The sequence below is a fragment of the Siphateles boraxobius genome, unplaced genomic scaffold (genome assembly GCF_051911475.1).
Source record: "Siphateles boraxobius isolate OS27281-9 unplaced genomic scaffold, OSU_SipBor_1 193, whole genome shotgun sequence".
Taxonomy (NCBI): domain Eukaryota; kingdom Metazoa; phylum Chordata; class Actinopteri; order Cypriniformes; family Leuciscidae; genus Siphateles; species Siphateles boraxobius.
In genome coordinates, this window is record NW_027508803.1 from 312,501 (window position 1) to 335,000 (window position 22,500).

The 22,500-nt window shown below is 43.1% G+C and overlaps 1 protein-coding gene across 2 annotated transcripts in view; it reads right to left on the reverse strand.

Moving 5' to 3' along the window:
• The window catches only part of LOC143744086 (poly(ADP-ribose) glycohydrolase), a 36,260-nt gene that overhangs the window by 3,963 nt on the left and 9,797 nt on the right, over positions 1-22,500 (reverse strand). For both annotated transcript variants that reach the window (XM_077235478.1, XM_077235479.1), the window contains 6 exons: positions 17,441-17,533; positions 11,508-11,662; positions 11,081-11,160; positions 10,937-10,997; positions 10,786-10,861; positions 8,601-8,748 (listed from right to left, as the gene is read on the reverse strand). In XM_077235478.1, the coding sequence (XP_077091593.1) occupies positions 8,601-8,748; positions 10,786-10,861; positions 10,937-10,997; positions 11,081-11,160; positions 11,508-11,662; positions 17,441-17,533 (613 nt within the window). The remainder of the gene's footprint in view (positions 1-8,600; positions 8,749-10,785; positions 10,862-10,936; positions 10,998-11,080; positions 11,161-11,507; positions 11,663-17,440; positions 17,534-22,500) is intronic.

Consider the following 22,500-nt stretch of genomic DNA (forward strand, 5'->3'; position numbering starts at 1 on the left):
CAGGCAGCCATTGAGTGATGACAGTCTTATAAGTATCTCATTACTCAAGGGAACAGGAAGGGGGCCAGAGCAAATTACAGTGCCTGACATCGTATTCATCTGACCGTTATCAGTTTGCAGCAGTAAATGAAGAGATGTCTTATCAATCACAAGTTCAGTATGGTGTACCACAAGGCTCAGTACTAGGACTGTTGCTGTTCACTCTGTACATGCTACCGTTAGGAGATATCATTAGGAAACATGGAATTAGCTTTCACTGTTATGCTGATGATACTCAGCTCTATATTTCTTCACGTCCTGACGAAACTAACCAATCCACAAAATTAACGGAATGCATAGCTGATGTGAAAAACTGGATAACTAGTAATTTCCTACTACTAAATTCTGAAAAAACAGAGATTCTAATTATTGAACAAAAAAACTCTGCACGTACTAACCTAGAATACTGTCTAACACTTGATGGCTGCTCTGTCAAGTCCTCGTCGTCGGTTAGGAACTTGTGTGTGTGTGTGTGTGTGTGTGTGTGTGTGTGTGTGTGTGTGTGTGTGTGTGATCTTTGATACCAATCTCACATGTCTAGTATCTGTAAAACCGCATTCTTCCATCTTAAAAATATATTTAAATTACGTCATATACTTTCATTGACAAATGCAGAACAACTAGTTCATGCGTTCATGACATCAAGGCTAGATTATTGTAATGCTCTACTGGGTGGTTGCCCTGCACGCTTAATAAACAAACTACAGCTGGTCCAAAACACAGCCGCTAGAGTTCTTACCAGAACCAGGAAGTATGACCATATTAGCCCGGTTCTGTCAACACTATTAAACATCGTATACATATTAGGTGTGGGCGGATCGATCTAAATATCGATAGTATCGTTGCCAACACTGGTATTGGTATCAGATCAATACAATTGTAATTGTCTTCTACCTCTACAATCCTGAGCAAACGCTGCTTTCACATCCATTTGCTCCTCCTCCCACTCCTGCTGCTCTTCTGTGATTCGTTGTTGTGTTGTCACCTGACTCACTGACACAACGAAGGCTGATAATAGCACATTGAATGAGAGATCAGGATGGCCGAGAGGAACAGAAGGGGGACTCAGGGAATGTAATTGCACAGTATTTTGTTCTTTGTTTGTTCTTCAGTAATAATTGTGTGCACTTTATTTCACTTTATTTAATTTGCTTTTAAAACCAGAAAAAAATGGGAGAGATTTTTGTTATTCTTTATTTTTATTTCTTTTTTTAAAAAAGCTGTAAAGCATTCATTCTACAGTGCCTAATAACTAATAATTTTGTGCACTTCAATACATTAATAAAGAAATATTGCCTAAAGAATTGATCATTCATTCACCTCAGAAATAATGACATACTGCTCATACCTACACAAAATTATTATTTTTTTAAGTAAAGTAGGGTATCGTATCGGAATCGGCAATACTGACCCTATATGTATTTGGTATCGGATCGATACCAAATTTTGCAGTATTGCCCACCACTAATACATATTAAATTATTGCCTAATACTTACAAAGCACTAAATGGTTTAGCTCCCCAGTACTTGAGCGAGCTTTTAACGCATTATAGTCCTTCTCGCCGGCCAGTTGATAGATCAGTGGTTCCCAAGCACGTTCCTGGAGGCCCCCTAACACTGCACATTTTGAATCTCTCCTTTGTCTGACACACCCATTTCAGGTCTTGGAGTCTCTACTAATGAGCTGATGACCTGAATCAGGTGTGTTTGAGAAATGCTAAATGTGCAGTGCTGGGGGGCTCCAGGAACGGGCTTGGGAATCACTGACCTAGAATATCACATTCGACTGCTGGCTGTAGATCCTTTTCCTATTTGGCATGGATATGCAGAAATGACTAAAAACTCTGTATAATGCTGCCAGACAAGTAATCTGTTGAGGTCAATTTGTAAAGAAAGTCTACACGCCTGCGCAAAAATAAGTTATTACGCGCACACCTATAGACTGAACACATAATATGCATGTGCATAATAACACACACACACACACACACCGCAGCGGTGGCGCGATCAGATGATCACCTGACGTCAAGGAACTGAGAGTCTAATTGGATCAGAAACTCCTCGCAGAAGCGGCGGCGGGTCCGTCTGGCATCGACCCGAACCGCAGAACCGCAGATAAGCTCATTGTCTTTATTGGAGAGGAAATGAGATAAACGCATTCCTGCTGGGAAGAATTCCTGCTCATGTGACCTTCAGAAGGAGTCTGGGCTTTGTGTTTCTGAAGCGTCTTCAGTGGCCGATGCTGGAGTCTCTGACAGATTAAAGGTCACTAATGCATCTCATCTGAGCATCGGCTAAACTGAGCATCAGTCCCTCGAGAACATCATCTTCATCATCATCGTCATCATCTTCATCATCAGCGTCTCAGGCTTAATGTCAGGCCTTTGTCTCAAACACCACACTCAAAAAAATAATTCATTGGATGAACTCAATTAAGTTGTGGGCAGGATTTCCATCCAATAAATATATGTAGCCCCAACTCAAACTGAGTACATCCATTCAACAGAATGTAAATTAGTTAACCTAACTCATTTGTATCAAATAGATGCAAAAGAATATAAATGAGTGACTTGATTAACTTATTTCTATCAAATACTTATTACTAACCAGACTGACTTTATTTCTGTCAGATGTCTACAAAAGTTTTATTGAAAATTAACAGGGGTTTATAACTATGTTTTCCATTTAAAGTTACCATAACAGTGATTAGTGTTTCCATTAGTTGGGATTCTTAACTCTTATTATATCTATTGTCTTTTTAGGCTGCTGTGACAGTGTGTTTGTTAAACACATTTGGAGCAGCAAAGTAAGCTAAAGTGAGATCAGCTGATGATGGTTACCTGTTGATGGTTTTATAATCATTATGAAACAGAATGATTTACTGAGGTTTTTATAATCTAACCATTATGTTTTCACGTTTTTTTTCACAACACATACCTTGTGTTACTGCAGCATGAGATCAAGGAATATTATAACACTAAGTTTGAAGACTTTAACGAACATGAGCACAAAAAGTCTGTTTCTGATGACACACACAGACATCAACAATCAGCGTATGAATCTCAACAATGGTGACAATCAAAAGTACTTTGCTGCAATGCATGCTGGGTACCACCATAGTACAAAACTCCCAGCATGCATTGCAACATGAATAAATTATGCAGCTGAACTGTCCTATAATTTTGTTTGATTCTAAATATTTGCTTTTATTTTTTGCTGTTGTGTTTGTTGTGAATTTGTAGCTTTTCAGTGATGTTCTGAATTAATCTGTATCTAAATATTTGTGATTGTCACCATTGTTGAGATTCATACGGCGATTGTTGATGTCTGTGTGTGTCATCAGAAACAGACTTTTTGTGCTCATGTTCGTTAAAGTTTTCGAACTTATTGTTATAATAATGCTTGATCTCATGCTGCAGTATCAAGGTTTGTTGTGAAAAAAACATAATTGTTAGATTAAAATACCTCAGTGAATCAGTCTGGTTCATGATGATTATAAAACCATCAACCATTAACCATCATCAGCTGATCTCATTTCACTTTAGCTTTCTTTGCTGCTCCAAATGTGTTTAACAAACACACTGTCACAGCTGCAAAAAAAGACAATAGATATAATAAGAGTTAAGAGCCCAACTAATGGAATCATTGATCACTGTTATGGTGACTTCAAATGGAAAACATAGAGTTAAACCCCTGTTAATTCTCAATAAAACATTTGTAGACGCCTGACAGAAATAAAGTCATTCTGGTTAGTGATAAGTATTTGTTAAAAATAAGCTAGCCTCTCTCGTTTATATTCTTTTGCATCTATTTATTACAAATGAGTTAGGCTAACTGATTTACATTCTGTTGAATGGACGTACTCAGATTGAGTTGGGGCTACATATATTTATTGGATGGAAATCCTGCCCACAACTTAATTGAGTTCATCCAATGAATATTTTTTTTGAGTGGAGCTATTAATAATTTTTTAGTTAAACCAATTAAATATATTTACACATATGATCTTAAATAGATTTATTTAAATAAAGCAAATTAGATTTAAATGTGTCACCTCTAAGAAGGGCTTGAATCATTTTTTTGAGTGCAGCTTTATTCAGAGACGGCCTGCGATTAAAACAATTCAAATCATATTCTGGAGATTCAGAGGCTTTACAAACAACGATCTGCTGCCGGACCCATGTGTGTGTGTTTCCTGCAGGGACTGGGACGTTCCTGTCGTTTGTGTGTGTGTGTGTTTCCTGCAGCGACTGGCACGTTCCTGTCGTTTGTGTGTGTGTGTGTTTCCTGCAGCGACTGGCACGTTCCTGCCGTTTGTGTGTGTGTGTGTGTTTCCAGCAGCGACTGGGACGTTCCTGTCGTGTGTGTGTGTCCTGGCTGCAGATCCGCATCGGTGAGTCACTGATCTTCATCTCTCACTGAAGCCTGACAGGGCAGACGCTCCGCAATCAGCCGCAATTCAATTAACCGAAGCCACTTTGGTAAATTTCTGTACAGCTACAAGAATATCCATTTTACCCATCGATGTCTGAGAGCCGAGCGGGGAATATGATTTAGAGATAGTGGGACAGAGAGAGAGATAGAGCAAGCGAGAGAGACGCTGTAATAGAGGAGATGTCGTGGCCCGGTGCATTAGCATTAGCCCAGCGACTCCAGTCGGCTCTTAGAGCCGTAATTAATTCTGCAGGACTGTAATAAAGTTAAGAGCTGTAAGTGGCAGTAGGGGGGCGGGGCCTGAAGGTGACTCCATGGGGACGAGATGACCGGGGGGCGGGGCCTGAAGGTGACTCCATGGAGACGAGATGACCGGGGGGCGGGGCCTGACGGTGACTCCATGGAGACGAGATGACCGGGGGGCGGGGCCTGAAGGTGACTCCATGGAGACGAGATGACCGGGGGGCGGGGCCTGAAGGTGACTCCACGGTGACAAGATGAGGGGGGGGCGGGGCCTGAAGGTGACTCCATGGAGACTAGATGACTGACAGCCGAGCTGAGAATACTGATCAGAGGAAGAGGACAATGAGTTCTTCTGCAACTCAGTCGACGTGGAGGCAGAAACAGGCCTGTTGTGTGTTTCTGTGTGTGTGTGTGTGTGAGTGAGTGAGTGTGTGCTTATGCTGAAGATAGACATTAGTGCAAACGCTCGCCTTCTAGTGTTTCCTCCTTCAGAACACGACTGTGATGAAGAGCAGCGTTATGAGTTACACTGCTGATGTGTGTGTAGCTGACTGACCATCTGAGAACACTGAGACACACACTCACACACACACGTCAGAAGACACGGCAACCTTTACGAGCACTTAAGAAATTAAGGATTTTTGCAGACAGCAGCATTCTGGAACATCAACGCAAACTTTTTTCTTACACCATTTCAGAAAAAAGAAAGTGCTTTAACAGCAGAGGAGAACGCGGCTCATGAGAACACACACCAGAGCCGTTCTCACGGTCACTGAGGCACTGAAGCTGCTTATTCACGCTTACGGGTTCAGATCACGCCGAGAACGCAGAGCATGCAAGTAACAACCTTGAAATTTCAGCCAAAGTTCCTGGAATCATTCATCACAGTCCCATTTAGTTGGAGCAGAAGGAACCCTTTCAAACTACATGTAAGTGGGAAAAAATACAAAATAAAACCCTGATGCACGCATTTTACTTATCATTGTTTACAGGCCTCCAAAATACTCTCCAGCTTTTGCTGAGAACTTAACAGAACTGTTAAGTTCTATTTCCTCAGAGTTTGACTGCTTTGCCATTGCTGGAGATTTTAACATTCACATAGATAATGCAGAAAACAATATGGCAAAAGAAATCAAAACTGTTTTAAAAACTTTTGATCTGACTCAGCATGTACATGGAGCCACACATAATCGTGGACACACTCTAGATTTACTTATCAGTAAGGGTCTAAACATTTCATCAATTGTTATTAAGGATGTAGCACTGTCTGATCATTTTTGTATTTTCTTTGATATATTGATCTCTCCTGCCATTGAAGCTAGATCTGTGTCTGTCAAGAAGAGATGCTTAAATGAGAATACTAGTGTACTATTTATGAAGGCTATATCTTTAACACCAAGCATATCTGCTGACTCTGTTGATTTTCTCCTTGATTCTTTTAACTCAAAAGTTAAGAGTGTAATTGATGATATTGCTCCTGTGAAAGTCAGGAAGAAGAGTGGCAGACAAAAAGCACCTTGGAGAAACTCAACAGCAGTGCAAAATATGAAAAGACAATGCAGAAAAGCAGAGCGCATGTGGCGGAAGACAAAACTTGTAGTCCATTATAACATCTACAAAGACAGCATCCATGCTTTCAATAAGGAACTAAGCAAAGCTAGACAGACTTTTTTCTCGAATATTATAAACAGCAATATAAACAACACGCGCACTCTTTTTGCTACTGTAGAGAGACTGACAAACCCCCCAAGCCAGATTCCCAGTGAAATGCTCTCAGTGAGAAAGTGCAGTGAGTTTGCTTCTTTCTTCTCTGAGAAAATCAATAATATCAGAAAGGTGATCAGCTCATCCTTGAGTTGCGCTGGGGTCAGGCAGATCAAACAACAGCACGAGAAAGTAGCAACTATGTCTGATTTCGAAGAAATTGATGGCAAAATTTTGGAAGAAACCGTACAGCAACTAAAAACATCAACCTGCGCCCTTGATGCACTTCCCACATCTTTTTTCAAAAATGTGTTACACAGCTTAGAAGCAGATCTCCTAGAAGTGGTAAATGCCTCACTTCTCTCTGGGAGTTTTCCGACCTCCCTGAAAACTGCTGTTGTCAAGCCCCTCCTGAAAAAGAGCAATCTGGATAAGACCATATTAAACAACTATACACCGATCTCAAATCTTCCTTTCATAGGCAAGATCATTGAAAAAGTTGTCTTCAATCAGCTGAACAAATTCTTAAGCTCGAATGGATACTTTGACCATTTTCAATCTGGTTTCCGACCGCACCACAGTACAGAGACCGCGCTCATAAAGATAATAAATGATATTCGCTTAAATACTGATACAGGCAAATTATCAGTGCTGGTACTACTCGACCTCAGTGCTGCATTTGACACTGTCGATCACAAAATACTTCTTGACAGGCTGGAAAACTGGGTCGGGCTTTCTGGGATAGTCCTAAAATGGTTCAGGTCATACTTAGGAGGCAGAGGTTATTATGTGAGTATAGGAGACCATAAGTCTGAGTGGACATCCATGACATGCTGAGTCCCTCAAGGCTCAATTCTTGCGCCACTCCTATTCAACCTGTACATGCTCCCAATGAGCCAAATAATGAGAAAGAACCAAATCGCTTACCATAGCTATGCAGACGACACACAGCTCTACTTAGCCCTATCGCCTAACGATTACAGCCCCATTGACTCCCTTTGCCAATGCATTGATGAAGTAAACAATTGGATGTGCCAAAACTTTCTTCAGTTAAACAAAGACAAAACTGAAGTCATTGCGTTTGGAAACAAAGATGAAGTTCTCAAGGTGAACGCATACCTTCAGTCTAGGGGTCAAACAACTAAAAATCAAGTCAGGAATCTGGGTGTGTCTCTAGAGTCAGACCTTAGTTTCAGTGGTCATGTCAAAGCAATAACTAAATCAGCATATTATCACCTGAAAAATATTGCAAGAATTAGATGCTTTGTTTCCAGTCAAGACTTAGAAAAACTTGTGCATGCTTTCATCACCAGTAGGGTGGATTATTGTAATGGACTTCTCACTGGCCTTCCCAAAAAGACCATAAGACAGTTGCAGCTCATACAGAACGCTGCTGCTAGGATTCTGAGCAGAACCAGAAAATATGAACACATCACACCAGTCCTCAGGTCTTTACACTGGCTGCCAGTTACATTTAGGATTGATTTTAAAGTATTATTACTGGTATATAAATCATTCAATGGCCTAGGACCTCAATACATTGCAGATATGCTCACTGAATATAAACCCAACAGATCACTCAGATCATTAGGATCACATCGGCTAGAAATACCAAGGGTTCACTCTAAGCATGGCGAGTCTGCTTTTAGCTACTATGCCAGCCGCAGCTGGAACCAGCTTCCAGAAGAGATCAGATGTGCTCCTACAGTAGTCACATTCAAATCCAGACTCAAAACACATCTGTTTAGCTGTGCATTTACTGAATGAGCACTGTGCCACTGTTCGTCCGACTGTTTGCACTGTATTTTATTTTATGTTTTAATTATTCTGATTTCTGTATTTTATCTTTTATTCTAAACTGTTTTAATTATTCTGATTTCTTTTGATTATTTTAATTTCTTCTATGTAAAGCACTTTGAATTACCATTGTGTATGAAATGTGCTATATAAATAAACTTGCCTTGCCTTGCCTTGCCTGATCATTGCTAACACAAATGTCAGAAGACACTGACGGCCTTCACGAGCACTTCAGAAATGAAGGGTTTTTGCAAAACGTCAGCATCACATGCAATCACACACACAGACTGATTGAGTCTCAGCGGGTCTGAAGGCTTGAGTGCTGATTACAGTCTGAACACACTCCACAGGGATCTCAGCGTGTTCTTCTGTGTGTGTTCTACCTGTGATGATCAGACACTCGTTGTCCTCCAGAGCTTCAGTGAAGAGGCGAGCCGCAATCAGCTCCGGGTTTATCAGGAAACGGATTTCCTCCTGAACCAGACCAGAACCTGTCACTCCCCCCCCGACAAACCTGTTGGCAAAGTCCACCTGCAGAAAACACACACACATACTATATATATATATATATATGTGCTGATGCGTGTGGTCATGCGTGTGGTCATGCGTGTGGTCATGCCTGTGGTCATGCGTGTGGTCATGCGTGTGGTCAAGCGTGTGGTCAAGCGTGTGGTCAAGCCTGTGGTGATGTGTGTAGCCATGCGTGTGGTGATGTGTGTGGTCATGCGTGTGGTCATGCGTGTGGTCATGCGTGTGGTCATGCCTGTGGTCATGCGTGTGGTCATGCCTGTGGTCATGCGTGTGGTCATGCCTGTGGTCATGCGTGTGGTCATGCCTGTGGTCATGCGTGTGGTGATGTGTGTGGTCATGCGTGTGCTCATGCGTGTGGTCATGACTGTGGTCATGCGTGTGGTCATGAGTGTGGTCATGCGTGTGGTCATGCGTGTGGTCATGCGTGTGGTCATGCCTGTGGTCATGCCTGTGGTCATGCCTGTGGTGATGTGTAGCCATGCGTGTGGTGATGTGTGTAGTCATGCGTGTGGTCATGCGTGTGGTCATGCGTGTGGTCATGCGTGTGGTCAAGCGTGTGGTCATGAGTGTGCTGATGCGTCTGCTGATGCCTGTGGTGATGCCTGTGGTGATGCGTGTGGTCATGCGTGTGGTCAAGCGTGTGGTCAAGCGTGTGGTCATGAGTGTGCTGATGCGTCTGCTGATGCCTGTGGTGATGCGTGTGGTCATGCCTGTGGTGATGCGTGTGCTGATGCCGGTGGTGATGCGTGTCAGTGGTGATGCGTGTGCTGATGCATTTGGTCATGTGAGTGGTGTTGCGTGTGTAGTCATGCGTGTGCAGATGAGTGCGTGATGATGCATGTGTCTGTGCTGATGTGTGTGGTGATGCCTGTGGTCATGCGTGTGGTCATGCCTGTAGTGATGCGTGTGGTCATGCCTGTGGTGATGCGTGTGGTCATGCCTGTGGTCATGCGTGTGGTCATGCCTGTGGTGATGCGTGTGGTCATGCCTGTGGTGATGTGTGTGGTCATCCGTGTGGTCATGCGTGTGGTCATGCCTGTGGTCATGCGTGTGGTCATGCGTGTGGTCATGCGTGTGGTCATGCCTGTGGTCATGCCTGTGGTCATGCCTGTGGTCATGCCTGTGGTGATGTGTATAGTCATGCGTGTGGTCATGCGTGTGGTCATGCGGGTGGTGATGTGTGTAGTCATGCGTGTGGTCATGCGTGTGGTCATGCCTGTGGTCATGCGTGTGGTCATGCGTGTGGTGATGCGTGTGGTCATGCCTGTGGTCATGCCTGTGGTCATGCCTGTGGTCATGCGTGTGGTCATGCGTGTGCTGATGTGTGTGCTGATGCCTGTGGTGATGCGTGTGGTCATGCCTGTGGTGATGCGTGTGGTCATGCCTGTGGTGATGCGTGTGGTCATGCCTGTGGTGATGCCTGTGGTGATGCGTGTGGTCATGCCTGTGGTGATGCCTGTGGTGATGCGTGTGGTCATGCCTGTGGTCATGAGTGTGCTGATGCGTCTGCTGATGCCTGTGGTAATGCGTGTCTATGGTGATGCGTGTGCTGATGCGTGTTGTCATGTGAGTGGTGTTGTGTGTAGTCATGTGTGTGCAGATGAGTGTGTGATGATGCATGTGTCTGTGGTGATGCGTGTGGTGATGCAAGTGGTGATGCGTGTGGTGTGTCACCGTGATTTTCCTAAGTAAGACATGGTCCTGGATCAACATATTTTGTTGATCCTGGATCAACATTCCTGTCCCAAAATGTAGTCCTTACCCAATCCCTACCCATAACTTTTCCCTAAAATCAGAGGGTAATGATAGGTGAATGACACTGATGTTTAAGTACTTCACCTTGGTTCTAAGCCTAAACTTGACATAAACTGTAAACTTATCCCTCAAATCTGATTGGTTAATTGGAAAGCTGATCCAGGATCAACAATGATGTTGATCCAGGAACATGTGGTACTTGGTAAAATCACGTTCACCGCGTGTGGTGATGTGTGTGTGATGCGTGTGGTGATACGTGTGTGTGATGCGTGTGTGTGTCACCTGCAACATGCCGTAACCCTGATCCTCTATGGTTCCGTCACAGCGGATGTGAAGTTTGCTGAACTGCTTCTTTGAGCTAAAAACCACATCAAGAGCGTTTATTGGCTTGTGGGAAATGAAACAGCTCTGAGTGTGTGAAGATGAATCTCACCTGGACCACGAGGGCGGACGCTGCAGACACTGTCTGGTGTAAGTTATGAGACCGGTGGGCCCTCGGGAACAAAACACACAACAAACGGAGTCAGTCACCGATCCGTGAGCGAGTGACGCGTGACACACTTAAAGTCAAACTCACTGCGCTGCGTGATCCGCTCAAAGTAGCACAGAAGGGTTTTGAGTTTCTGCTGTTTGCTCGGGAGCGAACCTTCAAACAACCTACAAAACAAACAGACCAGATCATATGGAAGACTGCGTCTAATATTTAATATTCATATTCACAATGACAGCCACAGTTGATGTGCGGTGCGTTTGCAGACACAAACACTAAGAACTTAAACTCACAGAAAACATATCAAACGTCTCTTGCATCACTTCACACTCTAACCAATATTTCATGTCAATGTATGTAATTATTATTTGGTTATTTATTAAGCAGTCGTGTCACATTCAGTCAGGTTTCAGTAATGATCTCAGTCATGTCCTTTGAGTCACTCTTTTCATACACCCATCATCCTCTCACACGGGCCACTGCACTGATGCTTTCTGGATCTGAGGTTTCGCACCTGTTGAAATTGATGTCAGGATAGTTGCTGAACTCAGTCCTGCGAGAGTTGCGTCGAGGGAAAGTGCAGAAGAAGGCGTTCGCCAGCAGACTCGAGACCTGCTCCTGCGAGAGCGTGATGGAGCCGCAGCGCTGCGCACTCAGCAATGGGATCGGCTTCGCACACACGCGTGCACACACACACACACAAACACACAAAACAAAGAAAATGTATTAACAACATCCATCTCAAACACTAAAAAAATAAAATGCTGTGTTTAAAAATGCTCTTGACTTTATTGGCAAAGGTTCTGGTGTGTTTTGCGTGTAATTGTGTGATTGAGTTATGGAGGTTCTGGTGTGTTTTGTGTGTGATTGAGTTATGGAGGTTCTGGTGTGTTTTGTGTGTGATTGAGTTATGGAGGTTCTGGTGTGTTTTGTGTGTGATTGAGTGATGGAGGTTCTGGTGTGTTTTGTGTGTGATTGAGTTATGGAGGTTCTGGTGTGTTTTGCGTGTGATTGAGAGATGGAGGTTCTGGTGTGTTTTGCGTATGATTGAGTGATGGAGGTTCTGGTGTGTTTTGTGTGTGATTGAGTGATGGAGGTTCTGGTGTGTTTTGTGTGTGATTGAGTGATGGAGGTTCTGGTGTGTTTTGTGTGTGATTGAGTGATGGAGGTTCTGGTGTGTTTTGTGTGTGATTGAGTGATAGAGGTTCTGGTGTGTTTTGTGTGTGATTGAGTGATAGAGGTTCTGGTGTGTTTTGTGTGTGATTGAGTGATGGAGGTTCTGGTGTGTTTTGCGTGTGATTGTGTGATTGAGTGATGGAGGTTCTGGTGTGTTTTGCGTGTGTGAGTGATGGAGGTTCTGGTGTGTTTTGCGTGTGATTGTGTGATTGTGTGATTGAGTGATTGAGTGATGGAGGTTCTGGTGTGTTTTGCGTGTGATTGTGTGATTGTGTGATTGTGTGATTGAGTGATGGAGGTTCTGGTGTGTTTTGCGTGTGTGAGTGATGGAGGTTCTGGTGTGTTTTGCGTGTGATTGTGTGATTGAGTGATGGAGGTTCTGGTGTGTTTTGCGTGTGTGAGTGATGGAGGTTCTGGTGTGTTTTGCGTGTGATTGTGTGATTGAGTGATGGAGGTTCTGGTGTGTTTTGCGTGTGATTGAGTGATGGAGGTTCTGGTGTGTTTTGCGTGTGATTGTGTGATTGAGTGATGGAGGTTCTGGTGTGTTTTGCGTGTGATTGAGTTATGGAGGTTCTGGTGTGTTTTGCGTGTGATTGAGAGATGGAGGTTCTGGTGTGTTTTGCGTATGATTGAGTGATGGAGGTTCTGGTGTGTTTTGTGTGTGATTGAGTGATGGAGGTTCTGGTGTGTTTTGTGTGTGATTGAGTGATGGAGGTTCTGGTGTGTTTTGCGTGTGATTGTGTGATTGAGTGATGGAGGTTCTAGTGTGTTTTGTGTGTGATTGAGTGATGGAGGTTCTAGTGTGTTTTGTGTGTGATTGAGTGATGGAGGTTCTGGTGTGTTTTGTGTGTGATTGAGTTATGGAGGTTCTGGTGTGTTTTGCGTGTGATTGAGAGATGGAGGTTCTGGTGTGTTTTGCGTATGATTGAGTGATGGAGGTTCTGGTGTGTGATTGAGTGATGGAGGTTCTAGTGTGTTTTGTGTGTGATTGAGTGATGGAGGTTCTGGTGTGTTTTGTGTGTGATTGAGTGATGGAGGTTCTGGTGTGTTTTGTGTGTGATTGAGTGATGGAGGTTCTGGTGTGTTTTGTGTGTGATTGAGTGATGGAGGTTCTGGTGTGTTTTGTGTGTGATTGAGTGATAGAGGTTCTGGTGTGTTTTGCGTGTGATTGTGTGATTGAGTGATGGAGGCTCTGGTGTGTTTTGCGTATGATTGAGTGATGGAGGCTCTGGTGTGTTTTGCGTATGATTGAGTGATGGAGGCTCTGGTGTGTTTTGCGTGTGATTGTGTGATGGAGGTTCTGGTCTGTTTTGCGTGTGATTGTGTGATTGAGTGATGGAGGTTCTGGTGTGTTTTGTGTGTGATTGAGTTATGGAGGTTCTGGTGTATTTTGCGTGTGATTGAGTGATGGAGGTTCTGGTGTGTTTTGTGTGTGATTGTGTGATGGAGGTTCTGGTGTGTTTTGCGTGTGATTGAGTGATGGATGTTCTGGTGTGTTTTGCGTGTGATTGTGTGATGGAGGTTCTGGTGTATTTTGCGTGTGATTGTGTGATTGAGTGATGGAGGTTCTGGTGTGTTTTGTGTGTGATTGAGTTATGGAGGTTCTGGTGTATTTTGCGTGTGATTGAGTGATGGAGGTTCTGGTGTATTTTGCGTGTGATTGAGTGATGGAGGTTCTGGTGTGTTTTGCGTGTGATTGAGTGATGGATGTTCTGGTGTGTTTTGCGTGTGATTGTGTGATGGAGGTTCTGGTGTGTTTTGCGTGTGATTGTGTGATTGAGTGATGGAGGTTCTGGTGTGTTTTGTGTGTGATTGAGTTATGGAGGTTCTGGTGTATTTTGCGTGTGATTGAGTGATGGAGGTTCTGGTGTGTTTTGCATGTGATTGAGTGATGGAGGTTCTGGTGTGTTTTGTTTGTGATTGAGTGATGGAGGTTCTGGTGTGTTTTGCGAGTGTGAGTGATGGAGGTTCTGGTGTGTTTTGTGTGTGATTGTGTGATGGATGTTCTGGTGTGTTTTGCGTGTGATTGAGTGATGGAGGTTCTGGTGTGTTTTGCGTGTGATTGTGTGATGGAGGTTCTGGTGTGTTTTGCGTTTGTGAGTGATGGAGGTTCTGGTCTGTTTTGCGTGTGATTGTGTGATTGAGTGATGGAGGTTCTGGGAGGCTCTGGTGTGTTTTGCGCGTGATTGTGTGATTGAGTGATGGAGGTTCTGGTGTGTTTTGTGTGTGATTGTGTGATTGAGTGATGGAGGTTCTGGTGTGTTTTGCGCGTGATTGTGTGATTGAGTGATGGAGGTTCTGGTGTGTTTTGCGTGTGATTGAGTGATGGAGGTTCTGGTGTGTTTTGTGTGTGATTGAGTGATGGAGGTTCTAGTGTGTTTTGCGTGTGATTGAGTGATGGAGGTTCCGGTGTGTTTTGTGTGTGATTGAGTGATGGAGGTTCTGGGAGGTTCTGGTGTGTTTTGTGTGTGATTGTGTGATTGAGTGATGGAGGTTCTGGTGTGTTTTGCGCGTGATTGTGTGATTGAGTGATGGAGGTTCTGGGAGGTTCTGGTGTGTTTTGTGTGTGATTGAGTGATGGAGGTTCTGGTGTGTTTTGCGTGTGATTGTGTGAAGGAGGTTCTGGTGTGTTTTGTGTGTGATTGAGTGATGGAGGTTCTGGTGTGTTTTGCGTGTGATTGTGTGAAGGAGGTTCTGGTGTGTTTTGTGTGTGATTGAGTGAAGGAGGTTCTGGTGTGTTTTGTGTGTGATTGAGTGATGGAGGTTCCGGTGTGTTTTGTGTGTGATTGAGTGATGGAGGTTCTGGGAGGTTCTGGTGTGTTTTGTGTGTGATTGTGTGATTGAGTGATGGAGGTTCTGGTGTGTTTTGCGCGTGATTGAGTGATGGAGGTTCTGGGAGGTTCTGGTGTGTTTTGTGTGTGATTGTGTGATTGAGTGATGGAGGTTCTGGTGTGTTTTGTGTGTGATTGTGTGATTGAGTGATGGAGGTTCTGGTGTGTTTTGCGCGTGATTGTGTGATTGAGTGATGGAGGTTCTGGGAGGTTCTGGTGTGTTTTGTGTGTGATTGTGTGATTGAGTGATGGAGGTTCTGGTGTGTTTTGTGTGTGATTGTTTGAAGGAGGTTCTGGTGTGTTTTGTGTGTGATTGAGTGATGGAGGTTCTGGTGTGTTTTGCGTGTGATTGAGTGATGGAGGTTCTGGTGTGTTTTGCGTGTGATTGAGTGATTGAGGTTCTGGTGTGTTTTGTGTGTGATTGAGTGATGGAGGTTCTGGTGTGTTTTGCGTGTTATTGAGTGATGGAGGTTCTGGTGTGTTTTGTGTGTGATTGTTTGAAGGAGGTTCTGGTGTGTTTTGTGTGTGATTGAGTGATGGAGGTTCTGGTGTGTTTTGCGTGTGATTGAGTGATGGAGGTTCTGGTGTGTTTTGCGTGTGATTGAGTGATTGAGGTTCTGGTGTGTTTTGTGTGTGATTGAGTGATGGAGGTTCTGGTGTGTTTTGCGTGTGATTGAGTGATGGAGGTTCTGGTGTGTTTTGCGTGTGATTGAGTGATGGAGGTTCTGGTGTGTTTTGTGTGTGATTGAGTGATGGAGGTTCTGGTGTGTTTTGCGTGTGATTGAGTGATGGAGGTTCTGGTGTGTTTTGCGTGTGATTGAGTGATGGAGGTTCTGGTGTGTTTTGTGTGTGATTGTGTGATTGAGTGATGGAGGTTCTGGTGTGTTTTGCGTGTGATTGAGTGATGGAGGTTCTGGTGTGTTTTGTGTGTGATTGAGTGATGGAGGTTCTGGTGTGTTTTGTGTGTGATTGTGTGATTGAGTGATGGAGGTTCTGGTGTGTTTTGTGTGTGATTGTGTGATTGAGTGATGGAGGTTCTGGTGTGTTTTGTGTGTGATTGAGTGATGGAGGTTCCGGTGTGTTTTGTGTGTGATTGAGTGATGGAGGTTCTGGGAGGTTCTGGTGTGTTTTGTGTGTGATTGTGTGATTGAGTGATGGAGGTTCTGGTGTGTTTTGCGCGTGATTGTGTGATTGAGTGATGGAGGTTCTGGGAGGTTCTGGTGTGTTTTGTGTGTGATTGTGTGATTGAGTGATGGAGGTTCTGGTGTGTTTTGCGCGTGATTGTGTGATTGAGTGAAGGAGGTTCTGGTGTGTTTTGTGTGTGATTGAGTGATGGAGGTTCTGGTGTGTTTTGCGTGTGATTGAGTGATGGAGGTTCTGGTGTGTTTTGTGTGTGATTGAGTGATGGAGGTTCTGGTGTGTTTTGCGTGTGATTGAGTGATGGAGGTTCTGGTGTGTTTTGTGTGTGATTGAGTGATGGAGGTTCTGGTGTGTTTTGCGTGTGATTGAGTGATGGAGGTTCTGGGAGGTTCTGGTGTGTTTTGTGTGTGATTGTGTGATTGAGTGATGGAGGTTCTGGTGTGTTTTGCGCGTGATTGTGTGATTGAGTGATGGAGGTTCTGGGAGGTTCTGGTGTGTTTTGTGTGTGATTGAGTGATGGAGGTTCTGGTGTGTTTTGCGTGTGATTGTGTGAAGGAGGTTCTGGTGTGTTTTGTGTGTGATTGAGTGAAGGAGGTTCTGGTGTGGTTTGTGTGTGATTGAGTGATGGAGGTTCCGGTGTGTTTTGTGTGTGATTGAGTGATGGAGGTTCTGGGAGGTTCTGGTGTGTTTTGTGTGTGATTGTGTGATTGAGTGATGGAGGTTCTGGTGTGTTTTGCGCGTGATTGAGTGATGGAGGTTCTGGGAGGTTCTGGTGTGTTTTGTGTGTGATTGTGTGATTGAGTGATGGAGGTTCTGGTGTGTTTTGTGTGTGATTGTGTGATTGAGTGATGGAGGTTCTGGTGTGTTTTGCGCGTGATTGTGTGATTGAGTGATGGAGGTTCTGGTGTGTTTTGCGCGTGATTGTGTGATTGAGTGATGGAGGTTCTGGTGTGTTTTGCGCGTGATTGTGTGATTGAGTGATGGAGGTTCTGGTGTGTTTTGCGCGTGATTGAGTGATGGAGGTTCTGGTGTGTTTTGCGCGTGATTGTGTGATTGAGTGATGGAGGTTCTGGTGTGTTTTGTGTGTGATTGTGTGATTGAGTGATGGAGGTTCTGGTGTGTTTTGTGTGTGATTGAGTGATGGAGGTTCTGGTGTGTTTTGCGTGTGATTGAGTGATGGAGGTTCTGGTGTGTTTTGCGTGTGATTGAGTGATGGAGGTTCTGGTGTGTTTTGCGTGTGATTGAGTGATGGAGGTTCTGGTGTGTTTTGCGTGTGATTGAGTGATGGAGGTTCTGGTACCTGTGTGAAGAGGCTCGGCGCTCTCAGTGCCAGCTGTGCCATGGCTGGAAGCAGCTTCCCAAACATCTGCTCCGCTTCAGACCCCTGCAGACCCTGGAGACACACACACACACACACACACACAGTTGTGGCATTATCTGGCACAGGTGGAGCTTCTGTTGAGCTAGTGTTTAGGGCCGGTAGGGTTATGGAGTTAAACATGTTCAATCTCTCTTATAAAACAGATCCACACTGACTCACTGTCACGCATGTCTCCTCTTTTAAGCAGAACAATGTGCAGAAGTGCCACACAAACAAGCAATTGCAAAAGACCGAATAAAGATGCATTTCATGGTCTAGTGTAAGTGTAACTTCATGTGGGATGAAACATTTACATACAATAATCAGACAGTTTCACAGCAGAGCCCAGATAAACACTGGTTACTGTGCGCTTGTACATCTGTGGGAGATTAGGCCTGTGTTTGTTTACTTTCTGATATTGTTGAACATTTAACTTAATATTCAACAATATTATTGATATGCCTGCATTGACAATATTATATCAGAACTGAACTGGAAGATGACATCACGGTTTTCTCCAGAGCGGCTATAATATAAATTAACTAAATTATTAACTTTTTTACAACAAAAATGAAGCATCACTGAACTCCCTTAAGCTGGACTGTGGCGCTATTTTCTTCTGGAAACAAACTCTGCTGCATTATTTTCCGGTTATCTCAGTAAAGCTGCTTTGAAGCAATCTGTATTGTAAAAAGCGCTATATAAATAAAGGTGACTTGACTTTAGAGTGTGTGTGTGTGTGTGTGTGTGTGTGTGTGTGTGTGTGTGTGTGTGTGTGTGTGTGAGAGACCACCAGTGACACGGACATCAGCACAGAAACTCAAACTGCTGGTCAATTCAAGAGCCAGAAAATTATTTCATTTCCGATCAGAGGCAGATTTTTCCTGCTCTGTAAACGCAAACACACACAGCTACTGCATTTTTATTCTAATTTACAGACAATCCATGACAAGCTGAAATTCATTTAATCAAGACGGACCTTCAGAGCTTTTACGGTTTGACACTAACGAGCAGAAGAAATGCAGGCGCTCTTCAAAGCTGTCCGACGAAACCATCACACAGCGGCAAAACAAGCGGCTGTAAAATCACACCGGCTCCATCTCTGCACACACACACACACACACACACACGGCCCAATCAGCAGTTTATGGCATGTGCATTGACACACACACACAGCGTCAGTCTATCACAGATGATAGTTACTCCGCTCTTGTTTATGACGGCATGTCAGAACCATCAATCTACAGGGCATTTCATCAGCTTTCTCATCGGATTAAAACACGTCCAGGAACAAATGCAGATGAAGAACTCGAACACGCCGTTCAGCTCAGGACAAATGTGTAGCGGCAACCCCGAGAAGGTCGTAAATAACGGTGGCGGTTCGATCATAAACCCAGAGAGCCAGCTGAGACTCTGAGGACAGTGAACAAACCAACACAAAACACACACAACATCACACAACATCTCGCACATCATTCTTTTATTCTGTTAATATCACATCGAAACGCTGCTGAATTTGCCTAGAGAAACGAGCATGCTGTAAGTGCGTCTGATTCAGAGAGCATCAGCAAGAAAACAAACAATAAGACGCTGTCAATCAAATACACCGGCCTCAAACTGCACCTGTCAATCAAAACACGTCACATTCATCTTCACACTCGCTTCTATTAAACATCTCCGTGCAGAAACGAACGGGCAACCGCACAAACGAACATCGTTACCGAACTGCGGAGGTTGGCGGGTTAACCAGGGGAAAGAGGAATAAAGCGTTTACTGTCCGTCAGCTTCAGAATAAAGCAGGAGGAAAAACACTGTGATATTTATCAGAGTCTGACAGCGGATCTGAACTCACACACACACACACACACACAGCTTTCCTTTGACATCTAACATTTAAGGATCACAAGTTATGAAAAAGATTTTGATTTGAGATAAAGTTCATTGTACTCTGAAAACTGCCTCATCATCACAACACTGACATCATGGCCTTATTAGCATGTGACCGCCCTCATTAGCATGTGACTGCCCTCATTAGCATGTGACTGCCCTCATTAGCATGTGACTGCCCTCATTAGCATGTGACTGCCCTCATTAGCATATGACCGCCCTCATTAGCATATGAACGCCCTCATTAGCATATGACCGCCCTCATTAGCATGTGACCGCCCTCATTAGCATATGGCCACCCTCATTAGCATGTGACCGCCCTCATTAGCATGTGACCGCCCTCATTAGCATATGGCCACCCTCATTAGCATGTGACCGCCCTCATTAGCATGTGACCGCCCTCATTAGCATGTGACCGCCCTCATTAGCATGTGACCGCCCTCATTAGCATATGGCCGCCTCCATTAGCATATGTTTTAGTTGTGTTCGGTTTCTGTGTTTTAGTTGTTTTCGGTTTCTGTGTTTTAGTTGTGTTCGGTTTCTGTGTTTTAGTTGTGTTTGGTTTCTGTGTTTTAGTTGTGTTCTGTTTCTGTGTTTTAGTTGCGTTAGTTGCGTTCGGTTTCTGTGTTTTAGTTGTGTTCTGTTTCTGTGTTTTAGTTGTGTTCTGTTTCTGTGTTTTAGTTGTGTTCTGTTTCTGTGTTTTAGTTGCGTTAGTTGCGTTCGGTTTCTGTGTTTTAGTTGTGTTCTGTTTCTGTGTTTTAGTTGTGTTCTGTTTCTGTGTTTTAGTTGCGTTCGGTTTCTGTGTTTTAGTTGTGTTCGGTTTCTGGGTTTTAGTTGTGTTCTGTTTCTGTGTTTTAGTTGCGTTCGGTTTCTGTGTTTTAGTTGTGTTCTGTTTCTGTGTTTTAGTTGTGTTCTGTTTCTGTGTTTTAGTTGTGTTCTGTTTCTGTGTTTTAGTTGCGTTAGTTGCGTTCGGTTTCTGTGTTTTAGTTGTGTTCTGTTTCTGTGTTTTAGTTGTGTTCTGTTTCTGTGTTTTAGTTGTGTTCTGTTTCTGTGTTTTAGTTGCGTTAGTTGCGTTCGGTTTCTGTGTTTTAGTTGTGTTCTGTTTCTGTGTTTTAGTTGTGTTCTGTTTCTGTGTTTTAGTTGCGTTAGTTGCGTTCGGTTTCTGTGTTTTAGTTGTGTTCTGTTTCTGTGTTTTAGTTGTGTTCTGTTTCTGTGTTTTAGTTGTGTTCTGTTTCTGTGTTTTAGTTGTGTTCTGTTTCTGTGTTTTAGTTGCGTTAGTTGCGTTCGGTTTCTGTGTTTTAGTTGTGTTCTGTTTCTGTGTTTTAGTTGTGTTCTGTTTCTGTGTTTTAGTTGTGTTCTGTTTCTGTGTTTTAGTTGTGTTCTGTTTCTGTGTTTTAGTTGCGTTAGTTGCGTTCGGTTTCTGTGTTTTAGTTGTGTTTGGTTTCTGTGTTTTAGTTGTGTTCTGTTTCTGTGTTTTAGTTGTGTTCTGTTTCTGTGTTTTAGTTGTGTTCTGTTTCTGTGTTTTAGTTGCGTTAGTTGCGTTCGGTTTCTGTGTTTTAGTTGTGTTCTGTTTCTGTGTTTTAGTTGTGTTCTGTTTCTGTGTTTTAGTTGTGTTCTGTTTCTGTGTTTTAGTTGCGTTAGTTGCGTTCGGTTTCTGTGTTTTAGTTGTGTTCTGTTTCTGTGTTTTAGTTGTGTTCTGTTTCTGTGTTTTAGTTGCGTTCGGTTTCTGTGTTTTAGTTGTGTTCGGTTTCTGGGTTTTAGTTGTGTTCTGTTTCTGTGTTTTAGTTGCGTTCGGTTTCTGTGTTTTAGTTGTGTTCTGTTTCTGTGTTTTAGTTGTGTTCGGTTTCTGTGTTTTAGTTGTGTTCTGTTTCTGTGTTTTAGTTGTGTTTGGTTTCTGTGTTTTAGTTGTGTTCTGTTTCTGTGTTTTAGTTGTGTTCTGTTTCTGTGTTTTAGTTCTGTTCGGTTTCTGTGTTTTAGTTGTGTTGGGTTTCTGTGTTTTAGTTGCGTTCGGTTTCTGTGTTTTAGTTGTGTTTGGTTTCTGTGTTTTAGTTGTGTTCTGTTTCTGTGTTTTAGTTGTGTTCTGTTTCTGTGTTTTAGTTCTGTTCGGTTTCTGTGTTTTAGTTGTGTTGGGTTTCTGTGTTTTAGTTGTGTTCTGTTTCTGTGTTTTAGTTGTGTTTGGTTTCTGTGTTTTAGTTGTGTTCTGTTTCTGTGTTTTAGTTGTGTTCTGTTTCTGTGTTTTAGTTCTGTTCGGTTTCTGTGTTTTAGTTGTGTTGGGTTTCTGTGTTTTAGTTGTGTTCTGTTTCTGTGTTTTAGTTGTGTTTGGTTTCTGTGTTTTAGTTGTGTTCTGTTTCTGTGTTTTAGTTGTGTTCTGTTTCTGTGTTTTAGTTCTGTTCGGTTTCTGTGTTTTAGTTGTGTTGGGTTTCTGTGTTTTAGTTGCGTTCGGTTTCTGTGTTTTAGTTGTGTTTGGTTTCTGTGTTTTAGTTGTGTTCTGTTTCTGTGTTTTAGTTGTGTTCTGTTTCTGTGTTTTAGTTCTGTTCGGTTTCTGTGTTTTAGTTGTGTTGGGTTTCTGTGTTTTAGTTGTGTTCTGTTTCTGTGTTTTAGTTGTGTTTGGTTTCTGTGTTTTAGTTGTGTTCTGTTTCTGTGTTTTAGTTGTGTTCTGTTTCTGTGTTTTAGTTCTGTTCGGTTTCTGTGTTTTAGTTGTGTTGTGTTTCTGTGTTTTAGTTGTGTTGGGTTTCTGTGTTTTAGTTGTGTTCTGTTTCTGTGTTTTAGTTGTGTTTGGTTTCTGTGTTTTAGTTGTGTTCTGTTTCTGTGTTTTAGTTGTGTTCTGTTTCTGTGTTTTAGTTCTGTTCGGTTTCTGTGTTTTAGTTGTGTTGTGTTTCTGTGTTTTAGTTGTGTTCTGTTTCTGTGTTTTAGTTCTGTTCGGTTTCTGTGTTTTAGTTGTGTTGGGTTTCTGTGTTTTAGTTGCGTTCGGTTTCTGTGTTTTAGTTGTGTTTGTGTTTTAGTTGTGTTCGGTTTCTGTTTTAGTTGTGTTCGGTTTCTGTGTTTTAGTTGTGTTCGGTTTCTGTGTTTTAGTTGTGTTCTGTTTCTGTGTTTTAGTTGTGTTCGGTTTCTGT